General features: G+C 44.5%; 1 protein-coding gene across 2 annotated transcripts in view; it reads left to right on the plus strand.

The window, feature by feature from the left end:
• Positions 1-18614, plus strand: part of CFAP99 (cilia and flagella associated protein 99) — a 325784-nt gene that overhangs the window by 265722 nt on the left and 41448 nt on the right. For both annotated transcript variants that reach the window (XM_030191113.1, XM_030191114.1), the window contains exon 15: positions 9834-10008. In XM_030191113.1, the coding sequence (XP_030046973.1) occupies positions 9834-10008 (175 nt within the window). The remainder of the gene's footprint in view (positions 1-9833; positions 10009-18614) is intronic.

The following is an 18614-nucleotide window of genomic DNA, read 5'->3' on the forward strand; positions in this document are numbered from 1 at the left end:
ATCTGATTCGGTGGGCGTGGTAAAAGCGGCACAGCGCCACCCCTCTCCTCCCCTTGAATTGGTGAGTGTAATCCCTTCACTGTCCTTGTTCCGCCCTCGTCGTCATCACGTTTTGACGCAAGGGCGGGGCAGAGAGACATAATGAATGGGATGGCTTTTCACCACCATGAACTGTCAAAACCTTCACAGAGTGGAGTGACTTCAGAACGATGTCTTCAGAACGTTGAGGGTGCGTTTTATTATAGTAGATCTCCTTCTACAGATGAATTTGGTTGCAACTTTTTGACAGAGGAGAACTCAGCACCTGCCCTGCTCCATGCCCCTCCCTTTCTCTACCTGTACACCTTCCTTGTCATGATCCCATAGCCCCACCCCAATTCCCTTACCACATCTACTGTTACACCTTTCCCTCACCCACCCCTCTACAATCAACTGTCTGCTTTAGGATTGCTATCTCAGAAGAAAAAACTAGAATTCTTTTACAAATGCTGTCTGATATTATAACAAACTAAAATTATATTAAAGTTTTCATCTCTCTTGTGATGAGGCCCTGGGTCCCCAATGCTTCAGGGCAGTTTGGATCTTACCTTGCTTGGGGTTTTTGGGAGAACGGGTTGGTCACTAGCTGTTCTGTACAATGGACAAGGCATGATCTCTAATAAAAGGGAAACAGAGAAAGGCTCCACATTCAGTTCATCCAGCAGCAATAGTCCCTATTTTTGGTAACCCATTCACTCAGGGTGACTTCCCAAGATACCTCTTTTCCATCGCAGTCAACTTGAATATTTATTTATTGGAATTTATTAACCGCCTTTATGAAGAGATTCACCCAAGGCAGTGTACAGCATAAGTACATAAGTACATAATTATTGCTGTACTGGGACAGACCAAAGGTCCATCAAGCCCAGCATCCTGTTTCCAACAGTGGCCAATCCAGGTCAGAAGTACCTGGCAAGTTCCCAAAACAGTATAATACATTTTATGCTGCTTATCCTAGAATTAAGCAGTGGATTTTCCTCAAGTAATTTTAATAGTGGCTTATGGACTTTTCTTTTAGGAAGCTAGTCAAACCTTTTTAAAACCCCGCTAAGCTAACTGCTTTTACTACATTCTCTGGCAACGAATTCCAGACTTTAATTACACGTTGACTAAAGAAATATTTTCTCCAATTCATTTTAAATTTACTACTTTGTAGCTTCATTGCGTGCCCTCTAGTCCTAGTATTTTTGGAAAGAGTAAACAAGCAATTCTGTCTACCCATTCCATTCCACTCATTATTTTATAGACCTCTATCATATCTCCCTTCAGTCGTCTCTTCTCCAGGCTAAAGAGCCCTAGCTGCTATAGCCTTTCCTCATAGGGAAGTCGTCCCATCCCATTTATCATTTTTGTCACCCTTCTATGTACCTTTTCTAATTCCACTATATCTTTTTTGAGATGCGGTGACCAGAATTGCACACAATGTTCAAGGTGCGGTCGCACCATGGAAAGATACAAAGGCATTTATAGCATCCTCATTTTTATTTTCCATTCTTTTCCTAATAATACCTAACATTCTATTTGTTTCCTTAGTCTACTAGCCGTTGAGCCCGTAAAAACAGGCTAGTAAAGGAAGGGGAGGGTTGAAAGGCCCCCCCCCCGGATAGGTCGCCGCCGCCCCTCCCCCCCGGAGTCACCGCCATCGCCCCCCCCCCCCCCGGAGTCCCCTCCGCCACCCCTCCACCCGGGCAGGGTATCTGGCTTCACTATTCAAAGCGCCGGAACGCAGCACACAGCTCATCTGAGCTGCCGTCGGCCTTCCTTCTTCTCTGCGTGTGTTCTGCCCTCGTGTGACATAATGTCGGCGAGGGCGGGACACAGGCAGGTAAGGAAGGCCAATGGCAGCTCAGATGAGCTGTGTGCTGCGTTCCGGTGGTTTGAATAGTGAAGCCAGGTACCCGGGCCGGGTGGAGGGTGGGTGGCAGCGGCGGCGACTCCGGGTGGGTGGGGGGAGTGGTAGCAGCAACCCTGGGGGGGGAGCGGTGACGACGGCGGTTCCCTCACTCGCAGGTGCGCAGGTTCCCTCTCTGTCATGCCCCCGTCATCACGTATTGACGTGGGGGCGGGACAGAGAGGGTCTCTACTGCGCATTTGCGAGTGAGTACGCCTCTTGCCATTTATATGTTTGATGCTTTCTCTTCCTTATCATCTAGTACACTCAAAACAAAGCAAGCAAACCTATGAGCTGCTGCATCCTCGTCATTCTTTATTGTTGGTAACCTTTTTATTTAATCTCACATTTTCAAGCATGCTGGCTTGTGCAGCATACAGATGTACACAGATGAAGTGTTGGTTTCATCGGTTAGAGTACTAATTTGTTCTACATTTTAAATCATTGTGTCATTTGGAGGGGTTGGCTATAGGGACTCCCTGTATTCATGCAGAGATGTTTTCACCTAGTAAAGGGCCACCAAAACATCATGTTATGAGAATCAGGTACTTAACTATCAGACTTACTATTTATAAGTACAATTTTAAAAAACAACAACATTAATTAGGTTGAAACTGGGAGCATTTAACATCTTTTTTTCCTGTGCCTACATCAAAAGAAATAGATGGCATGTGGGAATTGCACCTTTTTGTTTTGTGGAATGCAGTGGTATGTTATAAAAATGCACTTGTTTTTTTTATTACTACTATTTCACAGATATGTATTGAATAATGAGGTAGAGGCTTCCTTCATGCAGAAGTTCTGTCCAGAGGCAGTCTAACCCCCCTGTTCACTAAAGCTTAGCTCGAATTATCTGCAGCAGGGCCCATTTTATTCCTATGGGCCCTGCTACAGATAACTCGAGCTAAGCTTTAGTAAATAACCCCCTGAATGTGCCAACATTGTCCATTTCAATTACTTCAATAGATGTGTGGCTATATACTTCCAGTAAGCTACTATCTTCAACATATATAATCGAGTCAACAGTTTTATATACCACTGTGTACTACACATTCAGTAAAAGAGGATCTCAATAGAAATCAAACAAAATAAAACATGGAAAAGAAAATAAGATGATACCTTTTTTATTGGACATAACTTAATACATTTCTTGATTAGCTTTCGAAGGTTGCCCTTCTTCGTCAGATCGGAAATAAGCAAATGTGCTAGCTGACAGTGTATATAAGTGAAAACATTCAAGCATTACTATGACAGTCTAACAGGGTGGGAGGATGGGGGTGGGTAGGAGGTATGCATGGGGACATCAAAGCATATCATTGATATTCTAACAGGATGGGTGTGGATAGGTGAGGGGTGGGGTGATCAACAGAGACATACAGCTTTATGGTTTATAATAGGCTAGGAACCCCAGATCCTTGTTAAATCCTTTCTGTTGGGTGTTAAAATATTCAATCATTCTGACTTCAAAGGTCATACGTTCTTGTATGGTTTTAAAGTTACCTTTCAGGATTCTCACTGTGAAGTCACTGGTACAGTGTCCTGGTCCTGTAAAATGCTGACCAACAGGCGTGGGAGCCCTACTGGCACCAGTATTGTTCATGTGATGTCTATGTAAATTGAATCTTGTCTTAAGCATCTGGCCTGTTTCTCCAATATAGCATCCTTCGCTACATTTTTTACACTGAATGATATATACCACATTGGAAGATGAGCAAGTGAAAGATCCCTTTATGTTGAATATCTTTCCTTTGTGGATGACTTTGGGGTCCTGTGAAATATTTTGGCATAGTTTGCAACTGGATAAATTACAGGGAAGTGTGCCCTTCTGTTCCTTTTCAGTCTGTGATGGAAGTTTACTTCTGATTAGCTTGTGTTTTAAGTTGGGTGGCTATCGGAAGGCCAGTACTGGTGGGGATGGGAATATCTCTTTCAGTAATTCATCCTCCTGGAGTATAGGTTGTAGATCTCTTATGATTTTCCTCAGTTTTTCCAGCTCTGGATTGTATGTCACTACAAGGGGGATTCTGTCTGTGGATTTTTTTTCTCCTTGTACTGTAGCAGATTCTCCCTGGGTGTTTTGAGGGAGGAGGCAATATTCTTGGAGATTATTTTGGGGTTGTAGCCTGTTTGAAGGATGCAGTCAGGCTTTTAAAGTGTCTGTCTCTGTCCCCTGGGTCAGAGCAGATACGGTGGTATCTTGTGGCTTGGCTGTAAATGATGGATCTTTTTGTATGTGAAGGATGGAAGCTGGAGTTGTGGAGGTAGCTGCATCTGTCTGTGGGTTTCTTTTATATAGATGTTTGTATACAGCCAGTGGTGTGCCGGAGCCGGCTCGCAAGAGCCGGAGCCGGCTCACAAGAGCCGGTTGTTAAATTTTCTTCCGGCTTGCGAGCCGGTTGTTGAAAATAGCGAGCCGGCTCTGGCTCTCCTCCCTCCTCCCTCCCTCCGGATCCGCCTCACCGCCTGCTTGTTTTTTGAATTCTTCGGGGCAGGCAGTCTTGCCTGCCCGCTTCCAGCGCTGACTGTCCTCCCTTGCCAATTCGCGCTTTAAAAATGGCCGCCGAGACTTCCAGAGGCGGCCTCGCGAGACTTCGGCTGAAGTCTCGGCGGCCATTTTGAATAGCGAATCGGCAAGGGAGGACAGTCAGCGCTGGAAGCAGGCAGGCAAGAGTGCCTGCTCCGAAGAATTCAAAAAACAAGTGGGCGGTGAGGGACCGGATCGAGAGGGAGGGAGGGAGGAGAAGAATTCGCAATACAACTTGGGAGGGGGTGGCAGGGGGAAAAAGGGAGTCGCTGCTGGACATGGGTGGAGGGGGTCGCTGGGTATGGGTGCATGCAGGGCAGGGGAGAGGAGGGTACACTGCTGGACATGGGTGCATGCAGGGCAGGGGAAAGGAGGGTCACTGCTGGACATGGGTGCATGCAGGGGAGAGGAGGGTCACTGCTGGGGGACATCTGGGTGCATGCAGGGCAGGGCAGAGGAGGGTCGCTGGGAATGGGTGCATGCAGGGCAGGGGAAAGGAGGGTCACTGCTGGACATGGGTGCATGCAGGGGAGAGGAGGGTACACTGCTGGACATGGGTGCATGCAGGGCAGGGGAGAGGAGGGTCACTGCTGGACATGGGTGCATGCAGGGGAGAGAAGGGTCACTGCTGGACATCTGGGTGCATGCAGGGCAGAGGAGGGGAGAGAGAAGAAATGCTGGACATGGATGGAGGGGAGAGAAGAGTGAGGAAGGAGATGAGATGAGGGAAAAGGAAGAGAGGAGAAAAACTGCACATGGATGAAGAAGATAGGCAGAAGCTGAGGACCAGAAATGAAGAAGAAAGGAGGAAAGAAATAAATGGAAAGGAAGCCCTGGAAACGGAGTTAAGAGGACAGATAGCAGCAGAATCGGATACTGGGCCAGCATGATCAGAAAAACAGTCACCAGACACCAAAGGTAGAAAAAAAATCATTTTATTTTCATTATAGCGTTTGGAATATGTTCACTTTGAGAATCAGGTGCTCAACATTAAAAGTTTATATTTATTTACTTATTTATGGCATTTTATCCCACATTAAACATGAATTAGATTGGAACCTGGGATCATTTAATTTTTTTTCCTGGAGAGAGTAATGCATTGCCCCCCTCCCCCCCCCCACGGCTATAGCCAGCTCTGCAAGTTTGGGGGGGGGCGCAGAGGTGGACGGGGGGGCACAGTGGTGGATGGGGGGGCACCGAGGTGGACCGGAGAGAGAGCCTGTTGTTAAAAATTTACCAGCACACCACTGTATACAGCCATCACTGATTGAGACCGTGGTGTCCAAAAAATTGACTTTTTCTGGGGAGTAGTCAATTTTGAATCTGATTGTAGGATGGTATGTATTGAAGGCAGAATAAAATTGTTTCAGAGTTTCTTCACCCTCCGTCCAAATCATAAAAATGTCATCGATGTACCGGTAGTATTTTAGAGGTTTGGTCTGGTGTGTATTCAGAAATGTCTCTTCCAGCTCAGCCATAAAAAGGTTGGCATATTGGGGTGCTGTCCTGGTGCCCATCGCAGTGCCCATTATTTGTAGATAGATATCATTGTTAAGGCGGAAGTGAGTTAAAATGAATTTGATTAATTTTGTAATAGTTTCTGGTGAGTATTGATGGTCCAGTGTGGATTTTTTTAGGAGTCTTCCACTTGCAGCTATGCCATCCGCATGTGGAATGTTGCTGTATAGTGATTCTACATCCATCGTGACCAGAAGGGTGTTAGGTGGTAGTTGCTTGATATTTTTCAATTTATTCAGAAAGTCTGTGGTGTCTTGTATGAAGCTGTTAGTTTTGTGTACGAGAGGTTTCAGAATTCCCTCTATGAATCCACCCCTCACCTATCCACACCCATCCTGTTAGAATATCAATGATATGCTTTGATGTCCCCATGGATACCTCCTACCCACCCCCATCCTCCCACCCTGTCAGACTGTCATAGTAATGCTTGAATGTTTTAACTTATATACACTGTCAGCTAGCACATTTGCTTATTTCCGATCTGACGAAGAAGGGCAACCTTCGAAAGCTAATCAAGAAATGTATTAAGTTATGTCCAATAAAAAAGGTATCATCTTATTTTCTTTTCCATGTTTTATTTTGTTTGATTTCTATTGATAACCTTAAGAGTGGACTAACATGGCTACCACACTCCTCTACTTTTAGTAAAAGAGGAAAAGTCTCATGGTGTCAATGCACTTATGTCCTCAAATTTATCTTGGGACCTTTAAAGCTTCAGTGACTGCGTATAATCACTGACTTGAACCCCCAGCCACCTTGATGTCCAAAAAAGGTGGTACTGTGAAAACCTTTTACTTGGTTTTATAATTTTGTATCAATTTTTTGTTTTTTTCAACACTTCTTTAAATTTTATACTTTTTCAAATTTTCAAGAGTTAAGAACACAGTCCTCTTGTTTGCATCACTCATATGCTGAAAGACAATTGAAAACTTATCTGCACATTTTCATATGTCCACCAGGCCCCGACAGGTTCCTGTTTTGCCTCAGCTTCGTTGAGGGATCTGGATTTGTTTGCAGGTCTAATTGAAAGACAATAGACTAGTGTTTCAGCATTTTCACAAAGTGATATATGTAACTTCTCAGTCACGCTCTGGCACTTACGTCCTTCTCTCTCCAAATGCAGGCCATGACAAATGTGTAGTCCGCAGTGGTATATAAAACTGTTGAATCAATTGTATATGTTGAAGTTAGTAGCTTACTGGAAGTATATAGCCAGCCACACATTTTTTGAAGTAATTGAAATTACAGATTGATCATGGCTACCAGCTCATGACGCACAGGTTTCAGTTTCTCTGCCAATGCAGCAACGGAGCTTTTACGAGATATGTCTGATTTCCCGACATTAAAATCGGTAGGGCTGGATGTGCAATGGGAAACAATGTTGTCCAACTTTAAGTCTTCCATCAGGCTTGAGCTGAACAGTTCGGCATTAATTTAGTATTGTAAATCAGAACATATTCCTTGAGGGCTGCGTATGTTAAAGGCGCCCCAGATTTTTAAAGATCAAATTTATTTGGCAACAAGTGGAATATGATACTGAATAAATTCTCATTAGACCTGATGTTACTTATTAAAGAACATTCCAAGTCAGTCCTACAACAGGAGAAAGAGCTGTTGGACAAAGAACTTAATAGACTCAAAGAACAAGTGTCGGATCAGGTCTTTGAACAAAGACATTTGTTTGACCTGTTTGTCCTAATTAGATTGTAAGCTCTGTCGAGCAGGGACTGTCTCTTCATGTTCAAGTGTACAGCGCTGCGCAAGTCTAGTAGCGCTATAGAAATGATAAGTAGTAGTAGTACATTTGAAATTAAAAGAAACCCTCGAATCATGAGGGAGAGTCTACGTAAATCTAAGCTGAAAAAATTGATCAGGGATAGGGAGGATTATATACAAGAAAGAGTTTATCCATGGATGAGAGAGAAGAGAGAGATGGAATCATCTGAAGACATGGGGCAGAGTACCTCCACTGTTCAGAAGAAAGTAGCATTCAAAGCATTTCAGTTTGTGGAGAGTTCATCAGGCAGCAGTGATGGAGATGATTTTTTAGAGAACCAGCACCCCAGGAAGACCCGAGGAACAGGTGGGAAAAGAGGGGGAGCCAGAGGACAACCCAGGGCACGACCGCAGATCAGGTCGCAGTTTTAGACACTGGGAATGTTATTAATTTGTCCAGGACCGCCCTTCCCCCAACGGCAATCTCTCTTTTGTCCAAAGGCCTGTCTTAGGTTCCTGCACGCCTTTTCAGTCCATTCCAGTTCCAAATTGACTTGGAGAAGTTTATTCGGGACGTCCTTGTTTCTTTCGATTATGAGTCAAGGATGTCTAAGTGTTAGGCACACCCAAGTCCCGCCTTCGCTAAGCCTCCGACATGCCCCCTTGAACTTTGGCCGTCTCTGCAACGGAAAGCAGTTGGGGACATCCAAAATCAGGTTTCGATTATACCGATTTGGACGACCCTGGGAGAAGGACGTCCATCTTCCGATTTATGTTGAAAGATGGACATCCTTCTCTTCCGAAAATGAGCCCAATAGTATTCTATAAGTTACAGGCATGAGTCCTGCCCAGAGGCTTTGCCCAGACCCCGCCTACTTGTACACCCACCTGTAAAATATGCGCTAAGATATGCAGATATTTACAGAATAACGCTTAGGTAGAATTTTGGCATTTATGCTCGTATGCGCACACATACGCATATATGCCAATTGTTTATGCATGTTACACCTAAATGTTAGTAACTGCTTTATAGAATAACTTCCAGTGAGTCTTTAAAAAAATAAAAAAGTAAACTAGAGTAAGCAACAGAAATTTTACCTACCTTGCAGGCATGGACATCTACACCTGTTTTCGAGCTGGTAGAAATATCTGTGCCTAGGACAGTCACATAGCACATACAAATTCTTGTGAATTCTGCCCCTGCTCCACCCAAACTCCACCCCTGTACACAACTACCAACAAAGTATGCACCATCGTGTGTTTCATAGTGCTTACTTTTATGCCAGTTGGTATTTTATAAGAGGCAAGTCACCAGGTTTTTTGTTATGTTTCAACAGTGTTTATTGATGATTCAACATTTACAAACATAACCATTAATTATGACCGTTTAAGGGATACATCATATTTAAATATACTCATCCATAACATTTATCATCAATGATTTTATCTTTTTCTCCCTCCCTCCCCTTCAGCTACATCACCATAACCAAAGTATTTATTTTTACTTTGGCAATTCACCAGTTTATATGGCCACATACATGTTAAGATTACTTTAGAAAATTACCTCCATACTATGTAACAAATGTGACCATCTCTGAGAAAAGGTAACTAAAGTCACCAGAGACAAAATATGAGATTTTTAATGAATTCAGTTAGAGCAAACAATTTGTAATACAACAGTCCAAACCGTGTCCTTTTATGTGAAAAAAATAAAATAAAAATGTTACAGAAGTTCAAACGTAACTTTTTCTTATTGCTTTTGGACCTATGACATGGAAAACTGGCCATTCTCAGCATTTTGGATATGCAACTTTAGTCACGTTTTGTTAGAGACAGTCACTAACGGTTTACTTGAGTTGTACTCAGTCTGAATGTATTATGGTTAATTAGAACATGAATGTTTAAAATCAAAGTGACACTTATGATTATATACTTTTTTTCTGAAGCTACAAAATGGGAGAAATCACTCATTAAATTTGGCCATAGTTCCCTTACATAAACATAATTACAAGCATTTATAATTTGCTTAATCCCAAATAAATTTGGTTCAAAGCACCTTACAGCAAAAAGCAATATCAGTATTACAGTAATACTACAGTTGAAACAACCATGTTGTTCTAGGTACTAAGTTTCTTTCTCCAACAGGCAAGAAGAAAATAAAATGAAAACAGAGTATACTAAAACCAGCCTTGCAAAAAATGAACATATTGCAGAGCTACAGAAAAAGTTAGAAGAAAAAACCCAGGAGCGTAAGAAACAAGCAGAAATCTTAAAGCTGACATCAGATAAATATGCAATGAGGTTCTGGAGTACACGTAATGTAAGAAACTGTGCTGTTTTTATGTGCTATTTTTTTAGGAGTGAATATGTTTTTAAATAGAAGAATGTATTATAAAGTAGAGGCAGTCTATAAGAGGGCTATCAAAAAGGAGCAGTCTGATCACGTCCTTTGAAGTGAGATGTAAGCAGCAAAATAACAGGGACTTTCCTGTACTGCAAATGGGTAATTTTATACCAGGTCACCAAGGTAGGAAGGGTAAATAGGGGCCTATTGTGGGATTATTTTATAAAGATAACCCGGTCAATATTCAGCCTGCGTTGGTCAGCAGTTTTTAAGCCACTGACAGTGGTAATGAGAATTAAACCCGGATGTTCAAAGCCAGGCCATGTCTGGGCACCAGCAATGAATGTCCGGGATTGGGCCACGATCCAGAAATTATGCTGGTACCAGATGATATTCGGTGGCATAGCTAAGCAGGCAAAGATGAGACTGCTTTTTGTGCAGTCCTATCTGCCACTTAGCTATTTGGGCACTGGCACCGAATATGATCAGTACCCACATAACTGCTGGTTCCTTCCCGCCTCCAGAGCACCCTGGCACTACTTGGGCAATGCTGCAGTGGTCAGAGCTAATATTCAGTGGCACTGCCCAATTAAGTGCGACTGAATATTGGTGGCCAGCCCACTCAGTTTGGTTTAAGCAGGCAGGAGAGTCTCCTACCCGCTTATACCATGCTGAATGTCAACCCCTAACATTCAAGAGGAAGGAGGGATGAGAAGGATGTATAACACATGGATGCTAGAAAGAGTGATGTGATTGGTGGGCCCTAGGGTAGGGGTGGGAACTGAGAAACAGAAGGGAGGGAAGGGTGGGGAGGGAGGCTACTATAAGGGGAATAAGGAGCAAGGGATTATTATGTGGAGGGTGTGTTAGTGATCTGGAGTTTGCATTTCTTATCATGTGTTCTCTATTATGATGTTTTGGCTGAGTTAGATTAGCAGGCTTATTTTCGAAAGAGAAGGGCGCCCATCTTTTGACACAAATCGGGAGATGGGCGTCCTTCTCCCAGGGTCGCCCAAATCAGCATAATCAAAAGCCAATTTTGGGCGTCCTCAACTGCTTTCCATCGTGGGGACGACCAAAGTTCACAGGGGCGTGTCGGAAGCATGGCGAAGGCGGGACTGGGGTGTGCCTAACACATGGGCATCCTCGACCGATAATGGAAAAAAGAAGGGCGTCCCTGATGAGCACTTGGGCGACTTTACTTGGTCCATTTTTGTTACGACCAAGCCTCAAAAAGGTGCCCAAACTGACCAGATGACCACCGGAGATTACCTCCCCTTACTCCCCAAGTGGTCACCAACCCCCTCCCACCCTAAAAAAAGACTTTTAAAATATTTTTTGCCAGCCTCAAATGTCATACCCAGCTCCATGACAGCAGTATGCAGGTCCCTGGAGTAGTTTTAGTGGGTGCAGTGCACTTCAGGCAGGCGGACCCAGGCCCATCCCCCCCACCTGTTACACTTGTGGTGGTAAATGTGAGCCTTTCAAAACCCACCAGAAACCCACTGTACCCACATGTAGGTGCCCCCCCCCCCCCTTCACCCCTTAGGACTGTGGTAGTGTCAGATATGGTGAGTTCCTGTGCTGAGCAGTGTGCTGCCGGGTGTGAAAAGACACGTACCCGGGTTCTGTTTGGCAGTCGAGCAACCCCGAAGTTCACCTGTGGTGACCGCCGTTCCCCACAGTGCGGGCGGCCAACAGGACTTATACTGAAAGGCCAGGAAAGGGGCGCCCAGAGAGACCAGCCAGAGGAGAGCAGAAGAAAGAAGTTCAGGAGCGGGTCACAACAGAGTGACAGGCAGTAGGCTAAGGAGTGTCTTGGGTCCAGGCAGGTATACAGGCGGGTAACTGACCCGGGAGTCACCAGGTCCAGGCAGGATATTCAGACAGGCAGCAGACAAGAGAGTAACCAAGTCCAGGCAGAATATTCAGGCAGGCAGCAGACAAGAGAGTAGCCAGGTCCAGGCAGGATATCAAGGCAGGCAGCAGACAAGAGAGTAGCCAGGTCCAGGCAGGATATCAAGGCAGGCAGCAGACAAGAGAGTAACCAGGTCCAAGCAGGGTCTTACAGGCAGGCAGTAAACAGAAGAGTAATCCAGGTACGAGCAGGGTCTTTACAGGCAGATAGCAAAGAGAAGAGTAATCCAGGTACAAGCAGGGTTTCTACAGGCAGGTAGCAGCAAACAGAAGAGTAATCCAGGTACAAACAGGGTCTTTACAGGCAGGCAGCAAACAGAAGAGTACGCTGAAGAGAAACGCTTACCCAAGTAGAAACCGAAGCAATGAGGCAGAGGGAAAGCGTCCCAGAAATAGTGCAGGATTTCTGACGTAGACAGGAGCCAGCTGAAGAAGAGAGCTTCCATAGGTCAGGTACGCAGAGAGAAAGTCAACATAGGTGCGTGGTAGCAAGGCAATTAAAGAGCCTGGAAGCCAGGCAGAGAGAGCAGATCCAGGTGCATGAGAGCAAGGCAATCAAGGAGCCTGCAGCCAGAGAAGAAGTACACAGATATGGCTCAAGGCTGAGCCAGTCAAGTGTGTGTGTTGCCAGGACCCTGCGCAGCCCCAGGACGCTGCTTGCGTTGAGGTAGGGGACATGACAGGTAGTGGTGTACAGTTGTGGGGAGTGGGTTTTGGGGGTGGGTTTGGAGGGCTCAGCACACAAGGTAAGGGAGCTATGCACTTAGGAGCAATTTCTGAAGTCCACTGCAGTGCCCCCTAGGTTGCCCTGTTGGTGTCCTGGCATGTCAGGGGGACCAGTGCACTATTGAAAGGAGGGGGGTCTTAAGGGATAAACAGAGGCTTGATTCTTAGAGCAGATGTTAATGAAAAGGTGAGAGGAGGAGAAAAAAGATGCCTAATAGGGGAAAGAGCCCTATATGAGGAAGAGGTTACTTTGGGGAAGGAGAGTAAGCCTTGATAGGAAGAGGAGAAGGAAGAGGGAGTGCCTCAAGGACAAGATTAGTGAAATAGGAGTGCTTTGGGAGGGTGGAGGAGGGCTGTTTGGGAAGTGAGGCCATGGTAGCACGAATGAGAAAATAGGGGTGCCTGATGGGGAATTTAAACAATACAATACAATTGACTTATCTCGTTGGGCAGACTGGATGGACCGTACAGGTCTTTATCAGCTGTCATTTACTACTATGTTACTTCTAGTCTGCTACATTACCAGCAGTTTTAGAGCGGATTACAAAAGAATAGAATCAAAGAGACATAATAAAATCCCCAAAATTAACAATAATAAAATTAACTTCTATGAAAAAATTTTTTTTTAAATAAAAAGGTCTTCAGCAGTCTTCTAAAACAAAGGTAGGAAAATTTTGTTCAAATATAAAGAGGTAACAAATTCCAATGCTTCACTGCTTGAAATGAAAAGGAACCAGTATAATATCTTTTGATATCGAACAAAAGTTTTTGCTTAAAATTTTAAAAGCAAAGCTTTCTTCTTACAAGAAGTTCTTTAGAGAGGAGAGGGAGAAGAGGTTTACATATGTAACTGGCACCTAATCCATGGAAAGCTCTAAATTTATATATTCATTTATTTGTTTATTTATTGCTCTCATTTTTATACAATGGTCAATTGTTTCAATTTGGTTTGCAATAAAAATAAGGGATGCAAACCAGGGGAAGTTAACACATTGACAGAGTGCCTTATAATAATGTGTGGAGGAGTGGGCAGGAGGGATTTAAAAATCTGATTTTTGGAACCAGTAGTGAGATGAATTCAGAGATAGGTTTACATTTAATGGAGTTACATATAGAGAGGGCAGTCTAGTAGAATGATGCATGAAGAGGGCGTTAGATGAGAGGGAGAGAGAAAAATAGGCAACTGAGTAAGAACATCTCTTGGAGAGATATTGTGGTGTTGTCAGTGTCTTTTCAGTTGGGCCTGTCATCGTGAGTCTAGTGTAGCAGTTGTTCGATCCTTTGATTGCTCATGATCCATCATGGAAGTGTTCCTTAAAATAGAAGTCTGTTAGGTGCTTCCTGAATCTTATGTAATTGGTTATGTTCCAAATCTTGTTTGGTAGAGAGTTCCAGAGTTGTGGGCCTAAGTAGGGAAAATTTGCTGCGTGTGCAGTTTTGTATTTGATGTTCTGAAATTTTGGGAGATGGCGTGTCAAATAGTTACGAGACTCTGGTACTGAGTTTCGAATCACGAAGTTAATTAAGCTTGACATGTAGTTTGATGCTAATTCGTAGATTAATTTGTAGATCATTGTGCATAGTTTGAAATATATTTGTGCTTTGATTGGTAGCTAGTGGAGATCTTCCAACAGGAATATGCTCTCTCATATTTGGGTCTTCCATAGATGAGTCTCATGGCTGTGTTCTGGGCTGTTTGAAGTGTTTTGAGGGTTGAGTCTTTACACCCTGCATAAACACCATTGCAATAGTCTAAATGGGTTACCACCATGGTCTGCACTAACATTCGGAAGATGGTTGTTGGGAAGCAGTTTCTTATTTGCCTCAATTTCCACATGGTTTGGAACATAGTTTTGGAGACTTTTGTGGCCTGCATATTGAGATTCAGTTCTCAATCTAGGATTACTCCTAATATTTTCAAGTGGTCTGCAATTGATAGCTTTGTTCCGTCCAGATCTAATGATGGTATTGTAGTCTTGCAATGATTTGAAATTAGTATTAAGCATTGGGTTTTCTCCTTGTTGAGTTGGAACTTGAAGTATGTAGACCAAGATTCTATGATCTCTATTCCTTGTTGGATTTTGTGCTTAATTTCCAATTTGCCTTTATCAAAGGGAGTGTAATGTCGTCTGCGTAGATGAATGGGTTGAATCTGTTTTTTCGAGTGTGTTAGTGAGAGGATTATATTTAACAGGAATAGTGCTGTGTCTTATGGTACCCCACATTCAGCTTTCCAGGCAGAGGATGTAGTTGTACCCATTTTCACTTGATAGGATCGTGATGTTAGAAAGCTTTTGAACCAGTTTAGTACGACGCCCCCAATTCTGAAATTGTTCAGTAATTGGATTAGTATCGAGTGGTCAACCATGTCGAATGCACTCAACAGGTCAAACTGAAGTAATAGAAGTTTTTTGCCTTTGCTTATTTCTTGTCTGAAGTTGGCGAGTAATGTCACCAGTACTGTATCAAGGTCTGAAACTGGATTGGGATTCATGGAGGATTGAGAAGTCATTTAGATAGTTCATAAGTTGATTGGTGATTATTTCTTCCATGATCTTGATCATGAGTGATATGGAGGCTACTGATCATTCATTTGCACTTAGGTTCGCATTTTTGAGTATGGGTGTTAGCATTATGTTGCCTTTTTCGGGAGGGAATAGGCCATATAATAGCATGAATTTTAGATGACGTGTGAGTTGTTCGATGAAGACCATTGAGGTGTCTTCCAGTAGGTAGTTTGGCCATGTCTAGCATGCAGTGTGTATTGTGAGATTTTTTGATTGCGTTGTTTACTGTGTCGGATGTTAGTGGGTAGAATGTTATCCATTGTCGATCCGCTGTGATTTGTTCATAAGAGTTGTCTAGATCATGAATAAAAGACTCAAGTGTGATGTCAGAGTGTTTGAGACCTTTTCTTAATTCAATGATCTTGGTTTCATAAAATTTGGCTAGTTCTGTTACGGTTGGGTGTGCGGCATTTGTAATTGAAACAGTGGTCATCTTTAGCATATTATTGACCAGGCTGTAACATTTTTTTATATTTAGCTAATCTGAGACTAACTGTTGTTTGTAATACTTCCATTTTGCCTGCTTTATTTTTTGTTTATATTTTCTTATTGTTTTTATCCATTCCTCTTTGTTGTTGTCTGTTTTGTTTTTGTTCCATAATCTTTCTTTTCTTCTGCATGTGCTTTTCAATTTGTGTAAATCCTTGTTAAACCAAGGAGCAGGTTTTTGTCTAGAACTTTTCCTCAGTTTCATTGGTGCTATTTCATCTAGAGTGGTTTCACATTTTTCATGCCATTCCATTAAAAAGATGATGTGTTCCACTGAATATTGTACAGTGTGTTACAAAATAAATCTCGGTTTCCGTATCGTCTTCTCCAGACTATTCCCTATGAGTGGGTAATATGCACTCCTACCAGCAGAGGAAGACTGAGAATTATTGAACAGCGCTCCTGTATAAGGGACTGTGCAACCCTGACCTGCTCAGTATTTTTCAGTCTCCCAGCAGAGGTAAGTGCTGTGCAACCCTGCTCCATGTTTTTGGTGGGTGCGCCAGTTTTGGCCCCTTAGTTTTAGTTAGGTTTACAGGTTCCCTTTAGGGATCTTGCTTAGTGGTTTAGTAAAAAAAAAAAAAGAACAAAAAGAAACCTCCTTGGGAGAGAAACAGCTGTATTGGTCTCAGGCACTTGGCCCCTGCACCTCTTTTGGGGGGTGTACATTCTGGGCTCAGGGTCCCTCCTCCCTCCCCCTCCCCCCCCCCACTCCCTTCTGCCCTTAGCAGTGCGCCTCGGCCTTCTCCACCTTCTCTGGGAGAAGTTCCTTCAGGCAAGGCCCCTGGTGGGAACAGAGCACCGTTCTGTTTCAAAAAATAGATAGATAGATATCTATCTTGCGTTACAAGACGTATGAGGAGAGACTTGATGACCTGAACATGTATACTCTGGAAGAAAGGAGAAACAGGGGTGATATGATACAGACGTTCAAATATTTGAAAAGTATTAATCCGCAAACGAACTTTTTCCGGAGGTGCGAAGGCGGTAGAACGAGAGGACATGAAATGAGATTGAAGGGGGGCAGACTCAAGAAAAATGTCAGGAAGTATTTTTTCACGGAGAGAGTAGTGGATGCTTGGAATGCCCTCCCGCGGGGGGGGGGGGGGGGGTGGAAATGAAAACGGTAACAGAATTCAAACACGCCTGGGATAAACATAAAGGAATCCTGTTCAGAAGGAATGGATCTTAAGGAGCTTAGCCGAGATTGGGTGGCAGAGGCGGGAGGCGGGGATATTGCTGGGCAGACTTATACGGTCTGTGCCCTGAAGAGGACAGGTACAAATCAAAGTAGGGTATACACAAAAAGTAGCACATATGAGTTTATTTTGTTGGGCAGACTGGATGGACCATGCAGGTCTTTTTCTGCCGTCATTTACTATGTTACTATGTTACTATATAGATATAGATAGATAAGATATATATATAGAAAGAGATATATATATAACATAGGAAATGCCTGGGGGACAGTGGGCACTTTGGTTTCTCGGCACCGGTTTTTGGAAGCCAGAACCAAGGCAATCTAGGAGGATTGCAGGGAGTTTGTCGGTGGGATGCTATTCCTGATCCCCGCGAGGGCGGGTTCCTTCCCACCCTTCCTTCTCCAATGGCGGTGCAGTCTGAGAGGGCGCACCGTTGTGCGGCCTGTTCAACACGCCACGTAGTCTGCCATAGCAACGGCTTGTGCAGGGTTTATGAGGAGGTGAGGCCTGGTTCTGGGGAGGAGCCGGATTTGGGTATTCCAGCGGCGGTAGGGGCAGCTACGATTCCTGAGTCGACGGCTGAAGGGTCAGAGGTGCAGAGTGCTCCTTCCCATGGTGCGACAGATGTGGTTTTGGTGGGAACGTCCGCCATGTTGCTTCCTCCACTGCTGGTCCCTTCTTTCTCTGAGGAGCCACTGGTGATGTCGCAGCAGGACTCCTCAGGGGCTTCAGCAGCTCTGTTTCCGCCAGAATTTGTGCTGCTACTTCATCAGGCTTATTGCTTGAAAAGAGGAATTTTTCCTGATGTTGCAGCGGGTTCTCCGGCCCTTCCCCCACAGGATGGGCCCTTGGGGTCTGCAATTGAGGTACCCGGGTACAAGAGGCCGCATCTGGCTGGCATGGAGGATCTGGGGGTAGATGCGGAGGCGGAGGGGGGAGATTTTTGGGACGCAGGATCCCTGGCTGGATGAATCCTCAGAGGCTCCCTTAGGTGAGAATCCTTCAGTAGTACGCATTTTTAGAAGGCAAGAGCTGCCCTCCCTGTTGGCGGAGGTACCTCAGATGCTTAAATTGTCAGAAGATCTCCCTCAAGTGTCCCGGAAAGGGGACCCGCTTCTTAAGGGAGTTTGTAGACCTCCACAAACCTTTCCTTATCATGAGGATTTGAAGGAACTGGTGGAGGCAGAATGGCTAGTTCCCGATTCACATTTACGAATCGGTCGTGCCATGGCTCGCCTTTATCAGCTCCCTCAGGCAGATCTGGAGACCTTTCGGGTCCCCAAGATGAACGCGCTGGTTACAGCGGTCACCAAGAAGTCGGCTATCCCTCTTGAGGATGGGGCGTCTCTCAAGGACCCGCAGGATTGCAGGTTGGAGGCTTTGTTGAAGCGCTCCTTCGAGGTTTCTGCCTTGACCTTGCAGGCAGCCATCTGTGGGGGCTATGTGGCTCGGGCCTGTTTTAGTTGAGCTGAGCGTCTCCCTGATGTTCCGGCAGACTCCTCTTCTCATTCAGCGGCCGATGTCATTGATCTGGAGATGGGCACCACCACTTTTCTTGCAGATGCCATGTATGACTTGGTTTGGGCCTCTGCGAGGAATCTGGCACTGGTAGTGTCGGAACGTCGCTTCTTGTGGCTCCATCACTGGGTGGCGGATGTAGCATCCAAAGTACGTCTGAGTC

This window comes from Microcaecilia unicolor, chromosome 2 (genome assembly GCF_901765095.1).
Source record: "Microcaecilia unicolor chromosome 2, aMicUni1.1, whole genome shotgun sequence".
Taxonomy (NCBI): Eukaryota; Metazoa; Chordata; class Amphibia; order Gymnophiona; family Siphonopidae; genus Microcaecilia; species Microcaecilia unicolor.